The sequence below is a fragment of the Piliocolobus tephrosceles genome, chromosome 6, assembly GCF_002776525.5.
Source record: "Piliocolobus tephrosceles isolate RC106 chromosome 6, ASM277652v3, whole genome shotgun sequence".
Classification (NCBI taxonomy): Eukaryota; Metazoa; Chordata; class Mammalia; order Primates; family Cercopithecidae; genus Piliocolobus; species Piliocolobus tephrosceles.
Genome location: NC_045439.1, coordinates 121,982,942 through 121,995,266, shown reverse-complemented (window position 1 = coordinate 121,995,266; position 12,325 = coordinate 121,982,942). Strand labels below are relative to the sequence as shown.

General features: G+C 48.5%; 1 protein-coding gene across 2 annotated transcripts; it reads right to left on the bottom strand.

Moving 5' to 3' along the window:
* Positions 1-759: 759 nt before the first annotated feature.
* RIPK3 (receptor interacting serine/threonine kinase 3) lies at positions 760-4,792 on the bottom strand. 2 transcript variants are annotated; one of them, XM_023227335.2, is made up of 10 exons: positions 4,554-4,792; positions 4,204-4,344; positions 3,760-4,069; positions 3,162-3,307; positions 2,989-3,035; positions 2,614-2,781; positions 2,436-2,503; positions 1,846-2,220; positions 1,645-1,705; positions 760-1,130 (listed from the first exon to the last, which is right to left on the bottom strand). In XM_023227335.2, the coding sequence occupies exons 1-10, from the start codon at positions 4,571-4,573 to the stop codon at positions 910-912; spliced, it is 1,557 nt and encodes a 518-aa protein (XP_023083103.1). In that variant the 5' UTR covers positions 4,574-4,792; the 3' UTR covers positions 760-909. The 2 variants fall into 2 exon arrangements, with proteins under 2 accessions (XP_023083103.1, XP_023083102.1); XM_023227334.1 differs by having other exon boundaries at positions 3,760-4,099; positions 4,554-4,781.
* Between the last annotated feature and the right edge of the window lie 7,533 nt (positions 4,793-12,325).

The window sequence follows — 12,325 nt, the reverse complement described above, 5'->3', positions numbered from 1 at the left end:
ACCCTGGGAGAGATGCGAAAGGGTGGCTGGGGTGGACCGAATAGGGTGTGTCAAAATCAGGGTGAACGTTTGGTAGTGGGGAGACTGAGGGCGGGGGGCTGAAGCCTGGCGAGAATGTAGGGAAGAATGTGGGTCCTGGTGGGGATCTAGGTCAGAGCTGGGGGCATTCATTCTCCTCCTCTCTCCGCCTGGCTGGCAACCACTACTACCAGGTTTGAACTGTTCCGTGGGAGGGGGTGTGCGTGTGTACAGCTTTAGGAGCCATAGCTTTCCACTTCCGAACAGCAGCTGGGGCTCTAAAGGGAAACAATGTCTAGGAAGCAACCTGAGTGTGTGGTGGAGGCAGGTATGGGGCCTCATGATCTCTAAGAACCTGAGGGCACTGTGGGGGGCCTGGTCTGTGATCTTTCACTCCGACTCATCCCTTCCCAGAGCCCTGAAACTGAGTCTTGAGAGCCCAGAAGAAAAGGGACCACAGCCTCTATCCCCAGAGTTTAGGGTTAGGGTGGGGTCGCCATCCTAAGCTTTAGAGGAAGCACTGCCCTGAGATTAGAGTGGTCTGTGGAACCAGGCCTCTGGGATTCCTTCCTGTTGTAGCCGGCTGTGCCCTGACCTTGTGTGCCAGGCCGTTGCCCACTCCCAGCCCCCAGCATCTCTGCTTCCTGCCATAGCAGAGTTGTGGTGCCTCCCTATCCCTCACTGGCAGTTCCCACCCCCATCCCAGTCCCTCCCTGCCCCTGGCTGAGCTCAGACTTTGGCTAGCATTCCATCATGTTTATTGACTCCTGGGGGACAAATCACAAAGTCAGTTTGTGGGCAGGCCAGACTGCCCTAGAAGGAAGTCAGGGGCCTCAAGGGGTGGCGCTCTTCCTTAACTAGTAACTCTTGGAGGCAAGCTCTGAAGGTGCTTTATTTTCCTTTATGATTATACCAACCCTGTGGCCCGCTCCAGGCTTCAGGTTCTTTAGGACCTTCTTGCGAACCTGTTGGTGGGGGGTGCTGCCAGCCCCTCCCCATGCCCGAAGGTGCCAGGCCCCCTGTGGGCAAGGCCGTTGTCTGTTGCATAATCAAGCAGTTGTTGTCTCCAACTTGCACCCCAGAACAGTTGTGTAAGTTAATGAATGGTTGCCCTTTAAGAGAAATAGTGATGGTGGCAGGAGGGTTTAGCTGTCAGAAAAGCCAAGTTGGGGGTGGGTGGGGAGTATGAGGTCTCCACCCCCAACTTGGCCTTGAGGGAGTGGTCGCCCAAATGGCTGTGTCAAGGTGTGTCCTGTGCCCTTCCCTGCAGAGTCCCTCTCCAGAATTGGCTTAGCAGAAGCCCTAGAGAGTGGCAATTGACATTTGAGACCCTGATTTTTTTTTGCTGGGAGGTCCTCTGGACTGCTGAAACAATGGAACTTAGGGGGCTCACAGAGCTGGTGCTGTGGAAAGTTAGAAAACTCAGGGACAAACTCAAGCTTTGTTGTGTGACCTCAGAGGGCTCCTTTCTCAGGGGGTGTCAGTTTTCCCATTTATGAAATGAGGTGGAGTTAGATCATCTTCTCCCCTCCCCTCCACAAAGTACCCTGAATCTGGATATAGATCTGGAGGAGGAGTCTGGTGGAAGAATTGAACAGGGAAAAGAAAGAGGTGGAGAGTGGGTACCTGTTACTGGACTTGGCTCCGGGGTACTGGAGGACCAGTTCATGCCATGTCTCTCAGTCCCCTGCAAATAGCACAGAGCATCCAGTTCTGTCCTGGAGCCTGGACCTCCCAGTGCACTCCTCTCAGCCCCAAGTTTTCCCTGGCAAGGGGACAGCATTTATAGGACTCTTAGTGCATCCCCTAATCCTGCCAATGTCTCACCTGATTCCCCTGGGGTCCAGGACTTGGTGTTCCAGTTGATGTGGGGCTGGGCATCTGGTTTCTGAAAGTTGAGGTCTCTGGAGTCTGGGGAGGTTGGGCCATTGAATCTGAAGATGTCCCTGCTGTCCTGGCTTGCAGAACCTGCTCCTCTTGTGCCCTGCTCCTCTTGGTAAGGCTCGGGTATTTTTCAGGAACAGAGCTGGGAGACCCCTCTAGATTCAGTTTGTTTAGCAGCTCAGAAACCATGACATCATTACGAGAGTGTTGGTTTCCTGTGGTTCTCCTAAAGCCATCCATTTCTGTCCCTCCTTGGCCTGACTCTGGGGTAGAAAATCTCGGATTGCTGCTCCTGAGCTCAGACAGGAAATTCTTTACCTGCAGGGATGGGAGGAGTTTGCTGGGTATGACTTGGATGAGCCAGAGTAAACCCAAGGGAGTAGTTTTTTGGAACTCAGGGGTGGGCTGGGGAGGGTGGGGACAAAGGTCAAGGCATAAAAAAGCTGTGGTTAATGGTGAGTCATTGGATGGCCTGGTAGCCATGTTGTGCCATCCCTGACCAGCTCCTGGAGAGGGGTGATGTTGGTGCTCACTGTGGAGACGGCAGCATTTATATTGTTCTCCACCATCTGGAAGGCTTCATCAGTTTTTGGTAGGCATTCTAGAGGGACAGCAGAGTGGGTTGCAGGTGAGCAAATCTTCTTTTCCTGAGAAAAGCCCCCTGCTGACAGACCCAAGCTTACCCCAGATCCAGCTAACTGGCCAGCTCACCCTGGAAGGAGGGTCTGTCCGTGGGCTCACTGCTCCAGCAGAGCTGCATTAGCTCCTTCAGTCCTTCTAAGCCGGGAGTCTCAGGCCCGGCTTGGGGCAGCTCAGTCAATGAGGGCCGGGTCTGCCTCTTGCACACTGCTCCATACACCAGTGATGCTTCCGTTGGCACTGGAGTAGGGGAGGAGGGTGAGAAAAGAAGGCATTCAGGGTAAAAGGGAATATCTGCTCCATCATGGAAAGAGGCAGGGAGTGTAATGTGGGGGCATGAGGAGGGAGGAGGGCAATCTTAGTAGGTGAGCAGGAAGGGGAAGCATTGGGGCTTTCAAGAGAAGGGCACCTGGGGTTAAGGATCCCAGAATCCGCCTAGAGTCTTACACTCAGCTTCTCTTCCAGCAAGCACTGCCCACATTAGGATCCCGAAGCTGCAGGAGACATAAAGCTGAGGACCAGTCCAATCACTGGCAAGACTCCTTTCCTACACATCACTCCCTGGGAAGGCCTAGAGAAGTGTAGGAATCCCGGCTGTGTGTTTGGGCTGGGATCCTTACCTGTAGACATCACTGGCTGTGGAGGCCTTCCGGTTTACATTAACAAACAGTTCTGGGGCCAAGTAGCCCAGGGTGCCCCCTGGCTCCCTGGACGCTGTCCCTGACTGTGAGCCTCCCTGAAATGTGGACAGGCCAAAATCTGCCAGCTGCAAAGGAAGGAAAGAAGTGAGAAGTAGGGAAGACAAGGGGGCCAGGCAGCCTCCAGAAACCCCCCTACCTCCAGAAGGTTCAGGTTCAGCTTTGTAAAGGGAGTGTGGAGGTCAAGGGAAGAGGTTCCCTTGGATAGTAGATCTAGGTGCCTGTGGTAGGGCTGGGTCAAGGTCTGAGTCTCCAGGGCTGGGTCAGCCATGACTCTTTGGAGGGGCTGGTGGGGCAGCTGGTGGAAATGACTGGGGTGGGTCGGGGCCTCTATCACCTGGTATGGCAGGAGCTAAAACTCCTGGCTGGGCTTTGTCCCCTGGCAGCCCTGTGTCCAGAGGGAGAGGCTACCCCTATTCAATAGACAGGGCTCTGGAGGTCTAGTGTCCAGTGGGCCTGGCTGGAGCTGCTTTGGGGTGGGACCTTGTCCTGAGGCTGAGAGGGGTGTAGACCAGCTGACCTTGACGTGCAGCTCTGGGTCCAGCAGGACATTGGATGGCTTGAGGTCCCGGTGCAGGAGCACCGGGTTCCGGTGGTGCAGGTAAAACATCCCAAGCACCACTTCTTTCAGCAGGCGGCAAAGGAGCGGCCAGGGCCTAGGGCACTGGGGCTGCAGCAGCCGGGACAGGGAGCCATTCTCCATGAATTTAGTCACCAGAGCCGGCTTGGGCACGTGGTCCCAGTTCACTTTCTCGATGACCCCTTCTAGGCGCAGCACGAATTCGTTATCCAGACTTGCCATGGCTTTAACCTCCCTGGATATCTCCTTCCTACACTCCAGGAGAGAGCTGGAGTCGTACCTGGGTCGTGGAAAAAATCCCTCCATTCCCCATTCAGGCCCCAGAGCACAGTGGCTCCACCTTTTTGGCCAGATTGCAGCCAGGGGGCAACCGGGGTCACTCACGAGTTTACGATCTTGACCGCCACATCGTAGCCCCACTTCCTATGTCGCGCCCGGAACACTGTGCCGAACCCGCCTTTGCCGATGAACTCCTGGTTTTCCAGTTCCTCGATGGACACCAAGGAGGCGGCGGCACCACTAGGCCTGAGACAGGGGTGTCGCCCACTAGCCGACAGTGCCCTACGCCAGCGCTGCTCCCCGCGCCCCTGTGATTCGGCGCTCTTACTGCAATCCCCAGCCTCCCTCGCCGGCCCCCACCGTCTCCAGACTCAAAGGCGTTCTCTGAGCGATTCCGTGGGGCGCTCTGGGTGTGAATGTCTGAGGCTGCGATCGACATGCCACTCCCTACTCACCACAACTTGACGCAGGACATCAGGCTGGAAGGTGCGAGGGGGCCTCTGGAAATTGCGAGCAGTAGGAGATGGAGTGACTTCTGGGGCTGGGGTCTTTGGCAGAGAGGGGAAGGGATCTGTGTCTGCAGGGATCAGTCTCTAGACCAAGACGGTGACTCCCCTTTCCGGGTTGCTACCCATATTCTGAGTTGACTGAACAACTTCCCTTCCAGGCGCCTCTACAGTCCCGCCCCTGGGGTGGGGCAGGGGGCAAACCGAAAGCTAGTGCCTTTCTCCCTGACTAGCGTTTACTGAGTGCCTGCCGCGTGCAGCGGCCAGGTTAGGTGTCGCTGGGCGTTGAGGATGTTAGGGAATGGGTCCTCACCTTCCAGGAACCCACAATCAACGCGCTCCTACAGTCAAAGCCTTCCCTTTTCCCACAGGATTTCCTGCTCCACCTGCCAGGCCATGAGTGGAGATGGTGCTTAGGAGGGTTTTATGGTTTTAGGGCTCAGCTCTCTCATAGCTGCCCTAAGATCATAGCCAACGCATACATGAAACTTATCATGCACCAGGTACATAGATTAGCTTATTTAATTCTCACACGGACCGTAAGGGGATGGGTACTGCTTTTATTACCCTTCTATAGATGAGGAAGCTGAGACACTGAGAGTTTAAGTACCTTACCTAAGCCCATATGGAAATAATGGCTCTGAACCATCAAGTTATCCTGTTTTCACATAGGTTTCAGGGCTGTTTTCACATAGGTTTTCACATAGGTTTCACCTGTTTTCACATAGGTTGCAGGACCACTCAGCTGGTTCTGCAGGTGGCTGGGAAAGTTGTGAAGCATCCAACAATGTAGTGAAGGATCCCTATTTGTATTCCTTGGCATCGATAGGGACTTATATGCCCTATGAACAGGAGCTCCTTGAGCTGGCAGACCCCAAACCCACACCAAGGGCATTGTGGTAAGGCTAGATATACCAGCCCATCCAGAGAGTTGGTGACGTTGTGGTGTACACTGCAGTGGAAACATTTCAGAGCTTTCCTGCCCTCTCCCTTGCATGACAACTCTTGCATGCAAATACCCTAATTAATGTTCCTGACAAGCACATGCTCTGGACACAGGCTTTTGATAACCCAGAAGCATGGAGAGTCTTAAAGATTTAGGGCAGAAAAAGGTGTCCATTTTTTACCTTTTGGAGGTCTGACCATGACTGGAGGTTATGGGAACCCGATAGGGCCAGCCCTGGGCACTCAGTCCTTCACAGGGATACACAACCCTGTGGGTTGTGTGTTGGCTCTCACTAAAAGGTGCTCACCTTGGTACTTGCTTTCCATTTTGTTCAGTGGTCCATGGGCTCTTCTGGTTGAGGCAGAAGTGATCAGCAGTTTTTTCTAGAACAACTCCTGGAGAGCCACACCATGGCTTCTGGTAGGGTCAGCTCATGCTAGTTGGGAGCTATTTAGGGAATTGTTCAACCGTAGTCTCTTTAAAAGCCAATACATGGCAGATACCCAATAAATATTTGTTGAATTGAATGAATAAATGAACAACCAAAAATATTAAGCCTCTCTTAAGGCACTGATCATCCTAGATGGAGCTCCATACTCAGTAGGAGGAAAGAGGAGATTGGGTTCCTATAGGGACTGAGGGCTCTCACCTGCACAGTTCATGAAATCCGTCTGAAGTAGGCTTTAGTATAGAGATATGGTGGTATCACACAGAATCCAAGAAGGCAAGAAATGTAGCAGGTCCTCAGAAAAGCCTAGAGTCAGAAGCTGAGAACCATCAAAAGGGGTCGCCACTCCCTTTGTGATCCTTTTTAGAGAGAATAACCCAGGCTCAGTATCTCCACTTGAAGGGAGCAGGCAAAAAGGAGTTGGAAAGGTGTTATAACTGGGTTTCTTCAGATTGGTACTAGATCCTGAGAATCAGGGATAAACCACTGTGAAGCACAAAGTTGGGTGTGGTATCAGGGCCTATACAACTTTTTGACTCAAAATAAACAGCCCCTTTAAAAGAAGGAAGAGCAGGGAGAAGAATCTTAGAGTAAGTGCCTAACAGGACCCTCAGCTTCCAGCAAGGGGGTGTGGGGGTGGACCTAGGCAGAGGTTGATTCTTGGAATTTGTAAACTCAGAGTTTGGAATAATCAGATAAAGAAACTAAAGAAGCTATTGTAAAATGTTTAAAGAAATAAAAATAGAGTAGAGAAATAAAAGAGCAAGGGATAAGAGATCATAAACAATGTCCAGATATACTTACAAAAAATAAAACATCAAGAAACAAAAAATGTATGTAACCATTAAAATTGAAATTGTAGATTTTGGTTAAACAGAAGATATAGCTGAAGAATGAATTAGTATACTGAAAGATGAATCTGCAGACATTCTCCAGAATGCAGCAAAGACGAGCAAATAGAAAAGTTAAGAGACAAAGAATGAGTAGGTCTAACATGTTAAATTGGAATCCCATGAGAAGAGAAGCGAAAAATTAAAAATGGGGCAAGGCAATATTTAAGGAGAAAATGACTGACAATTTTCAATAACAGATGAAAGACAAGGATCCATCTGGGCACACTGGCTGACACCTGTAATTCCAGTGCTTTGGGAGGCCAAGGTGGGAGGATAACTGGAGGACAGGAGTTCAAGACCAGCTTGAGCAATATAGTGAGACCCCATCTCTACAACATAAAAATTAAAATAAAAGGTTGCCAGTTCTGGTAATCTTAGTTACTTGGGAGGCTGAGCTGGGAGGATTGCTTGAGCTCAGGAGTGGGAGGTTATGGTAAGTTATGATTGCACCATTGCACTCCAGCCTGGGCAACAGAGCAAGACCCTGTTTCTAAATAAATAAATAAGCAAATATAAAAAGTCAAATATACACAAATATAGGAAGCATAATGTGTGCCAAAAAGGATAAATATAAAGAAATTCACTCTAGTTATACCTCAGTGAAACTGCAGAACAGTGAACACAAATAAACAATATTAAAGGTTAAAAAGAAAGCATAGGCCGGGCGCGGTGGCTCAAGCCTGTAATCCCAGCACTTTGGGAGGCCGAGACGGGTGGATCACGAGGTCAGGAGATGGAGACCATCCGGGTTAACACAGTGAAACTCCGTCTCTACTAAAAAATACAAAAAAATTAGCCGGGAGAGGTGGCGGGCGCCTGTGCTCCGGAGGCTGAGGCAGGAGAATGGCGTAAACCCGGGAGGCGGAGCTTGCAGTGAGCTGAGATCCGGCCCCTGCACTCCAGCCTGGGAGACAGAGCGAGACTCCATCTCAAAAAAAAGAAAAAAAAAAAAAAAAAGAAAGCATAGATCATCTACAAAGCAGCAGTAACTAAACTGGAAATATACTTCTCAACAGCCAAGTAAAAACCAGAAGACGTTGAAATAATTCAAGGTGCTCAAAGACAGGAAAAGTGTTCCTGAAAAAGATAATTTTGGTGTGTATACAATTTCATGTTTACAGACAGGTAAAAAAAAGAAAAAATGACATTTTCAAATAAATGAAAACTGAATTTACCACGAACAGACTCTTTCCTAAAGAAGTTTTTAATGGATGTGCACAAAGAAGATTAAAAAAAAAAAAAAATTATCCCGGAAGGAACGCGTGAGACGCAGGAAGAAACAGCAATTTCCCAGTAAGGTTAACCATGAAACTAATTAACCTCACATCAGACCCTTAGAAATGAGAGAGTGTGGCTCACTAATTTTTCTTTTCTTTCTTTTTTTTTTTTTTGAGATGGAGTTTCGCTCTTGTTGCCCAGGCTGGAGTGCAACGGCGCAATCTCGGCTCACCGCAACCTCCGCCTCCCAGGTTCAAGCCAATCTCCTGTCTCAGCCTCCCGAGTAGCTGAGATGACAGGCACCCGCCATCACACCCAGCTAATTTTTTTGTGTTTTTAGTAGAGACGGGGTTTCACCATATTGGCCAGGCTGGTCTCGAACTCCTGACCTCAGGTGAGCCGCCCACTTTGGCCTCCCAAAATGCTGGGACTAATTTTTTTTTTTTTTTTTTTTTGAGACGGCATTTGGCTCTTGTTGCTCAGGCTGGAGTGCAATGGCACGATCTCGGCTCTCTGCAACCTCTGCCTCCCAGGTTTAAGCTATTCTGCCTCAGCCTCCCTAGTAGCTAGGATTACAGGCATGTGCCACCACGCTCGGCTAATTTTGTATTTTTAGCAGAGACAGGGTTTCTCCATGTTGGTCAAGCTGGTCTCAAATTCCCGACCTCAGGTGATCCGCCCACCTTGGCCTGCCAAAGCGCTGAGATTACAGGCGTGAGCCACCGCGCCTGGCCGGGACTAATTTTTTAGAAAAGACCTGCTACCAGTAATTCCACTCCTGAGTATATCCTAAAAGAATTGAGGCCGGCCCCAGTGGCTCATGCCTGTAATCCCAGCACTTTGAAAGTCCGAGGCCGGATGACTTGAGGTCAGGAGTTTGAGACCAGCCTGGCCAACATGGTGAAATCCCATCTCTACTAAAAATACAAAAATTAGCCGGGCATGGCAGCACGTGCTTGTAATCCCCCCTACTCAGGAGGCTAAGGCAGGAGAATCGCTTGAACTCAGGAGTCAGAGGTTGCAGTGAGCAAAGATCACACCACTGTACTCCAGCCTGGGGGACAGAGCAAGACTCTGTCTCAAAAAAAAAAAAAAAAAAAAAAGGAAATATGGATTCAAATAGATAACTGTACACCAAGGTTCATAGCAGCATTATTTGCAACAGCCAAAAGGTGAAAACAACCTAAATGTCCATCAATAAGTGAATGGATCAGTCCAATACAAACTGTTGTATATACGTACCATACAATATAATTCGGCCTTAAAAATATGATTTGACCTTAATAAAATTCAGACACTTGCTGTAATGTGGATGAATCTTGAAGATATTATGGTAAGTAAAATGAGCCAGTCACAAAAGGACACATATCATATGATTTCACTTATATGAGGTACCTAGAATAGTCAAATTCATAGAGACAAAAGTAGAATGGTGGTTTGTAGGGGTTGAGGGAAGAGAATGGAGAGTTACTGTTTAGTGGATACAGAGTTTTAGTTTGGGAAGATGAAAGGTTCTGAGATGTAGTAATAGTTATACAATGAAGTCAATGTACCTGATGCCACAAAGCTGTACTCTTAAATGGTTAAAATAATAAATTTTGTGCTATGTGTATTTTACCACAAAAAGGATCTGCTAAAAATTTGATTCTAGTATTAGAAAGGGACATATGAAAATTTATATTAATAAACATTTAGCTGTTTGATTTAACATCAAATTTCACTGCAAAGAAAGAAAGTATGTATGTATATGTATATATGCTTAGAAAAATATATGAATGGACAAATAGAAAAATGTTTAAAGGAATCATTCCCGGCTGATGGGCTTACAGGTGATTTTTATTTTCTTGTATTTTATATTCATATCTTTTTCTTAGTGTATGTGCTGCTGAGGTGAGTACTTATAGTCTCGTGTTTTTTTTTTTTTTTTGAGACGGAGTCTCGCTCTGTCGCCCAGGCTGGAGTGCAGTGGCTGGATCTCAGCTCACTGCAAGCTCCGCCTCCCGGGTTCACGCCATTCTCCTGCCTCAGCCTCCCCAGTAGCTGGGACCACAGGCGCCCGCCAAATTGCCCGGCTAGTTTTTTGTATTTTTTAGTAGAGACGGGGTTTCACCGTGTTAGCCAGGATAGGATGGTCTCGATCTCCTGACCTTGTGATCCGCCCCTCTCGGCCTCCCAAAGTGCTGGGATTACAGGCTTGAGCCACCGCGCCAGGCCTATAGTCTCATTTTTATCTACATTTTCTAATTTTCCTGAAATGAGTTCATGAAATGAGTGTAGTAATTCTACAGTTTAGCTTTCTCTTCATCCCCAGGACACGCCCAGAGATGTAGGCGCTTCCCTCTCCCACCTGCCCTAGCCCGTCAATCTATTATTTGCTGCTCCCTCCTGATTTCTTGTAACTGTAAGTAGCCTGCTGGTCACTTTGGTATTTAATGGATGTTATTGTGTCCTGGAGTTTCAATATGGTGAGTAAGATTTTTGACAGACATAACATGATAGAGGTGATTCCACTCAGAGATAATGTTCTGAGCCAAGGGTAAAGTCTACAGTGTGAATTTTTATGAGTCCGACTGCCAGACTGGCTGAGTGGCCTTTCCCTCCCCACTCCCACAGGCAACAATGATACAAACTAGTCTTTTCCACACTTGATGGTTCACAAAGCACTTTCACAGTAAATCCTCACAATCAAGGGAGGTTGGACTTACTGTCTAAGGTTTACAGAATAAAAAGTTCTCATTTTTTGTCTGGAGGTGAATAGCAAACCTAGAGTGATAAGAAATCTCTCTCTCTTTTTTTTTTTTTTGAGACAAGGTCTCACTCTGTCATCCAGACTGGAGTGCAGTGGCGTGATCTTGGCTCACTGCAACCTCCACCTCCCAGGTTCAAGTGATTCTCCTGCCTCAGCCTCCTGAGTAGTGAGATTTCAGGCGCGCACCACTACGCCCTGTTAATTTTTATATTTTTAGTAGTGATGGGGTTTCACCATGTTGGTCAGGCTGGTCTAGAACTCCTGACCTCGTGATCTGCCCGCCTCGGCCTCCCAAAATGCTGGGATTACAGGCGTGAGCCACCGCGCCTGGCAATAAGAAACCTTTTTTTTTTTTTTTTTTTTTTTTTTTTTTTTTTTTTTTTACTGGGGCAGTGCGGATTCCCGCCTGCCCTCTTCCCTTCACCCGCTGCCGACTCAGGGATGCTCCAGATCATGGGGGAACTCTTATTCCAGCTGCTGAAAACAAACCCTCCACACATGGGAAAAGGGTGCAACTATGGGCAAAAGAACTGTCACTTTTGGGGACTGAGCTATACTCAACTCAGGAAAGTCACAAAACAAACCCCAGGGTTTAAGAGAGAAGAGTAATGCGGAGAACTTTCCACTTGGACCGGGACTCCATCCACCGTGGCGCCTGCCTCTCCCTATCCTTGGGATGCTTTCTTTTGGGGAGCCTCCTCCAGGGCCCAAGTATTGCTCTTCTCCTTTAGAATTCCAAGCAGGTCAGAAGCCCCCTTTTACTTGTTTTTCCTTAGGAGAGCTGAGGGGCTAATGCTTTCACAAAGAACCACGTCCTTTAGCTCTCCTATCCCACTTGTGCTCACTGTCCCAGCAAAACGGAATCCCCGTGCTTCATCTGTTTCCTCACAGATCGCGTTTTGGATCTGCTTCCCAGAGCGTCTCTTTGGCAGAACTTAAGGTACTTGTCTGTACCCTCAAGGAAGGAGAGGCTGGGCAGGGTAACTATTTTGATTCCACATTGCCATGGTGGTACCAAAAAGATTTTGGGCACTATAAGTTAAATGTCTACACACCTATTACCATAATGCCCCTTCTGTCAGTGTGGAGTCCTTCTCTCCTTCTTACTGTCTAGTTAACGTCAAAGATATAATTTCTGTGCTCTCCCAGCTCCTCTCACCCCAGTGGAGCAGGCCACTGCTTCATACTGCTTCCCCAGCTGGGTGTCCCGCCCTTCCTTCCTTCCTTCCTTCCTTCCTTCCTTCCTTCCTTCCTTCTTTTCTTTCTTTCTTTCTTTCTCTTTCTTTCTTTCTTTCTTTCTTTCTTTCTTTCTTTCTTTCTTTCTTTCTTTCTTTCTTTCTTTCTTTCCTCTCTTTCTCTCTCTCTCTCTTCCTTCCTTCCTTCCTTCCTTCCTTCCTTCCTTCCTTCCTTCTTTCTTTCTTTCTTTCTTTCTTTCCTTCCTTCCTTCCTTCTCTCCTTCTTTCCCTT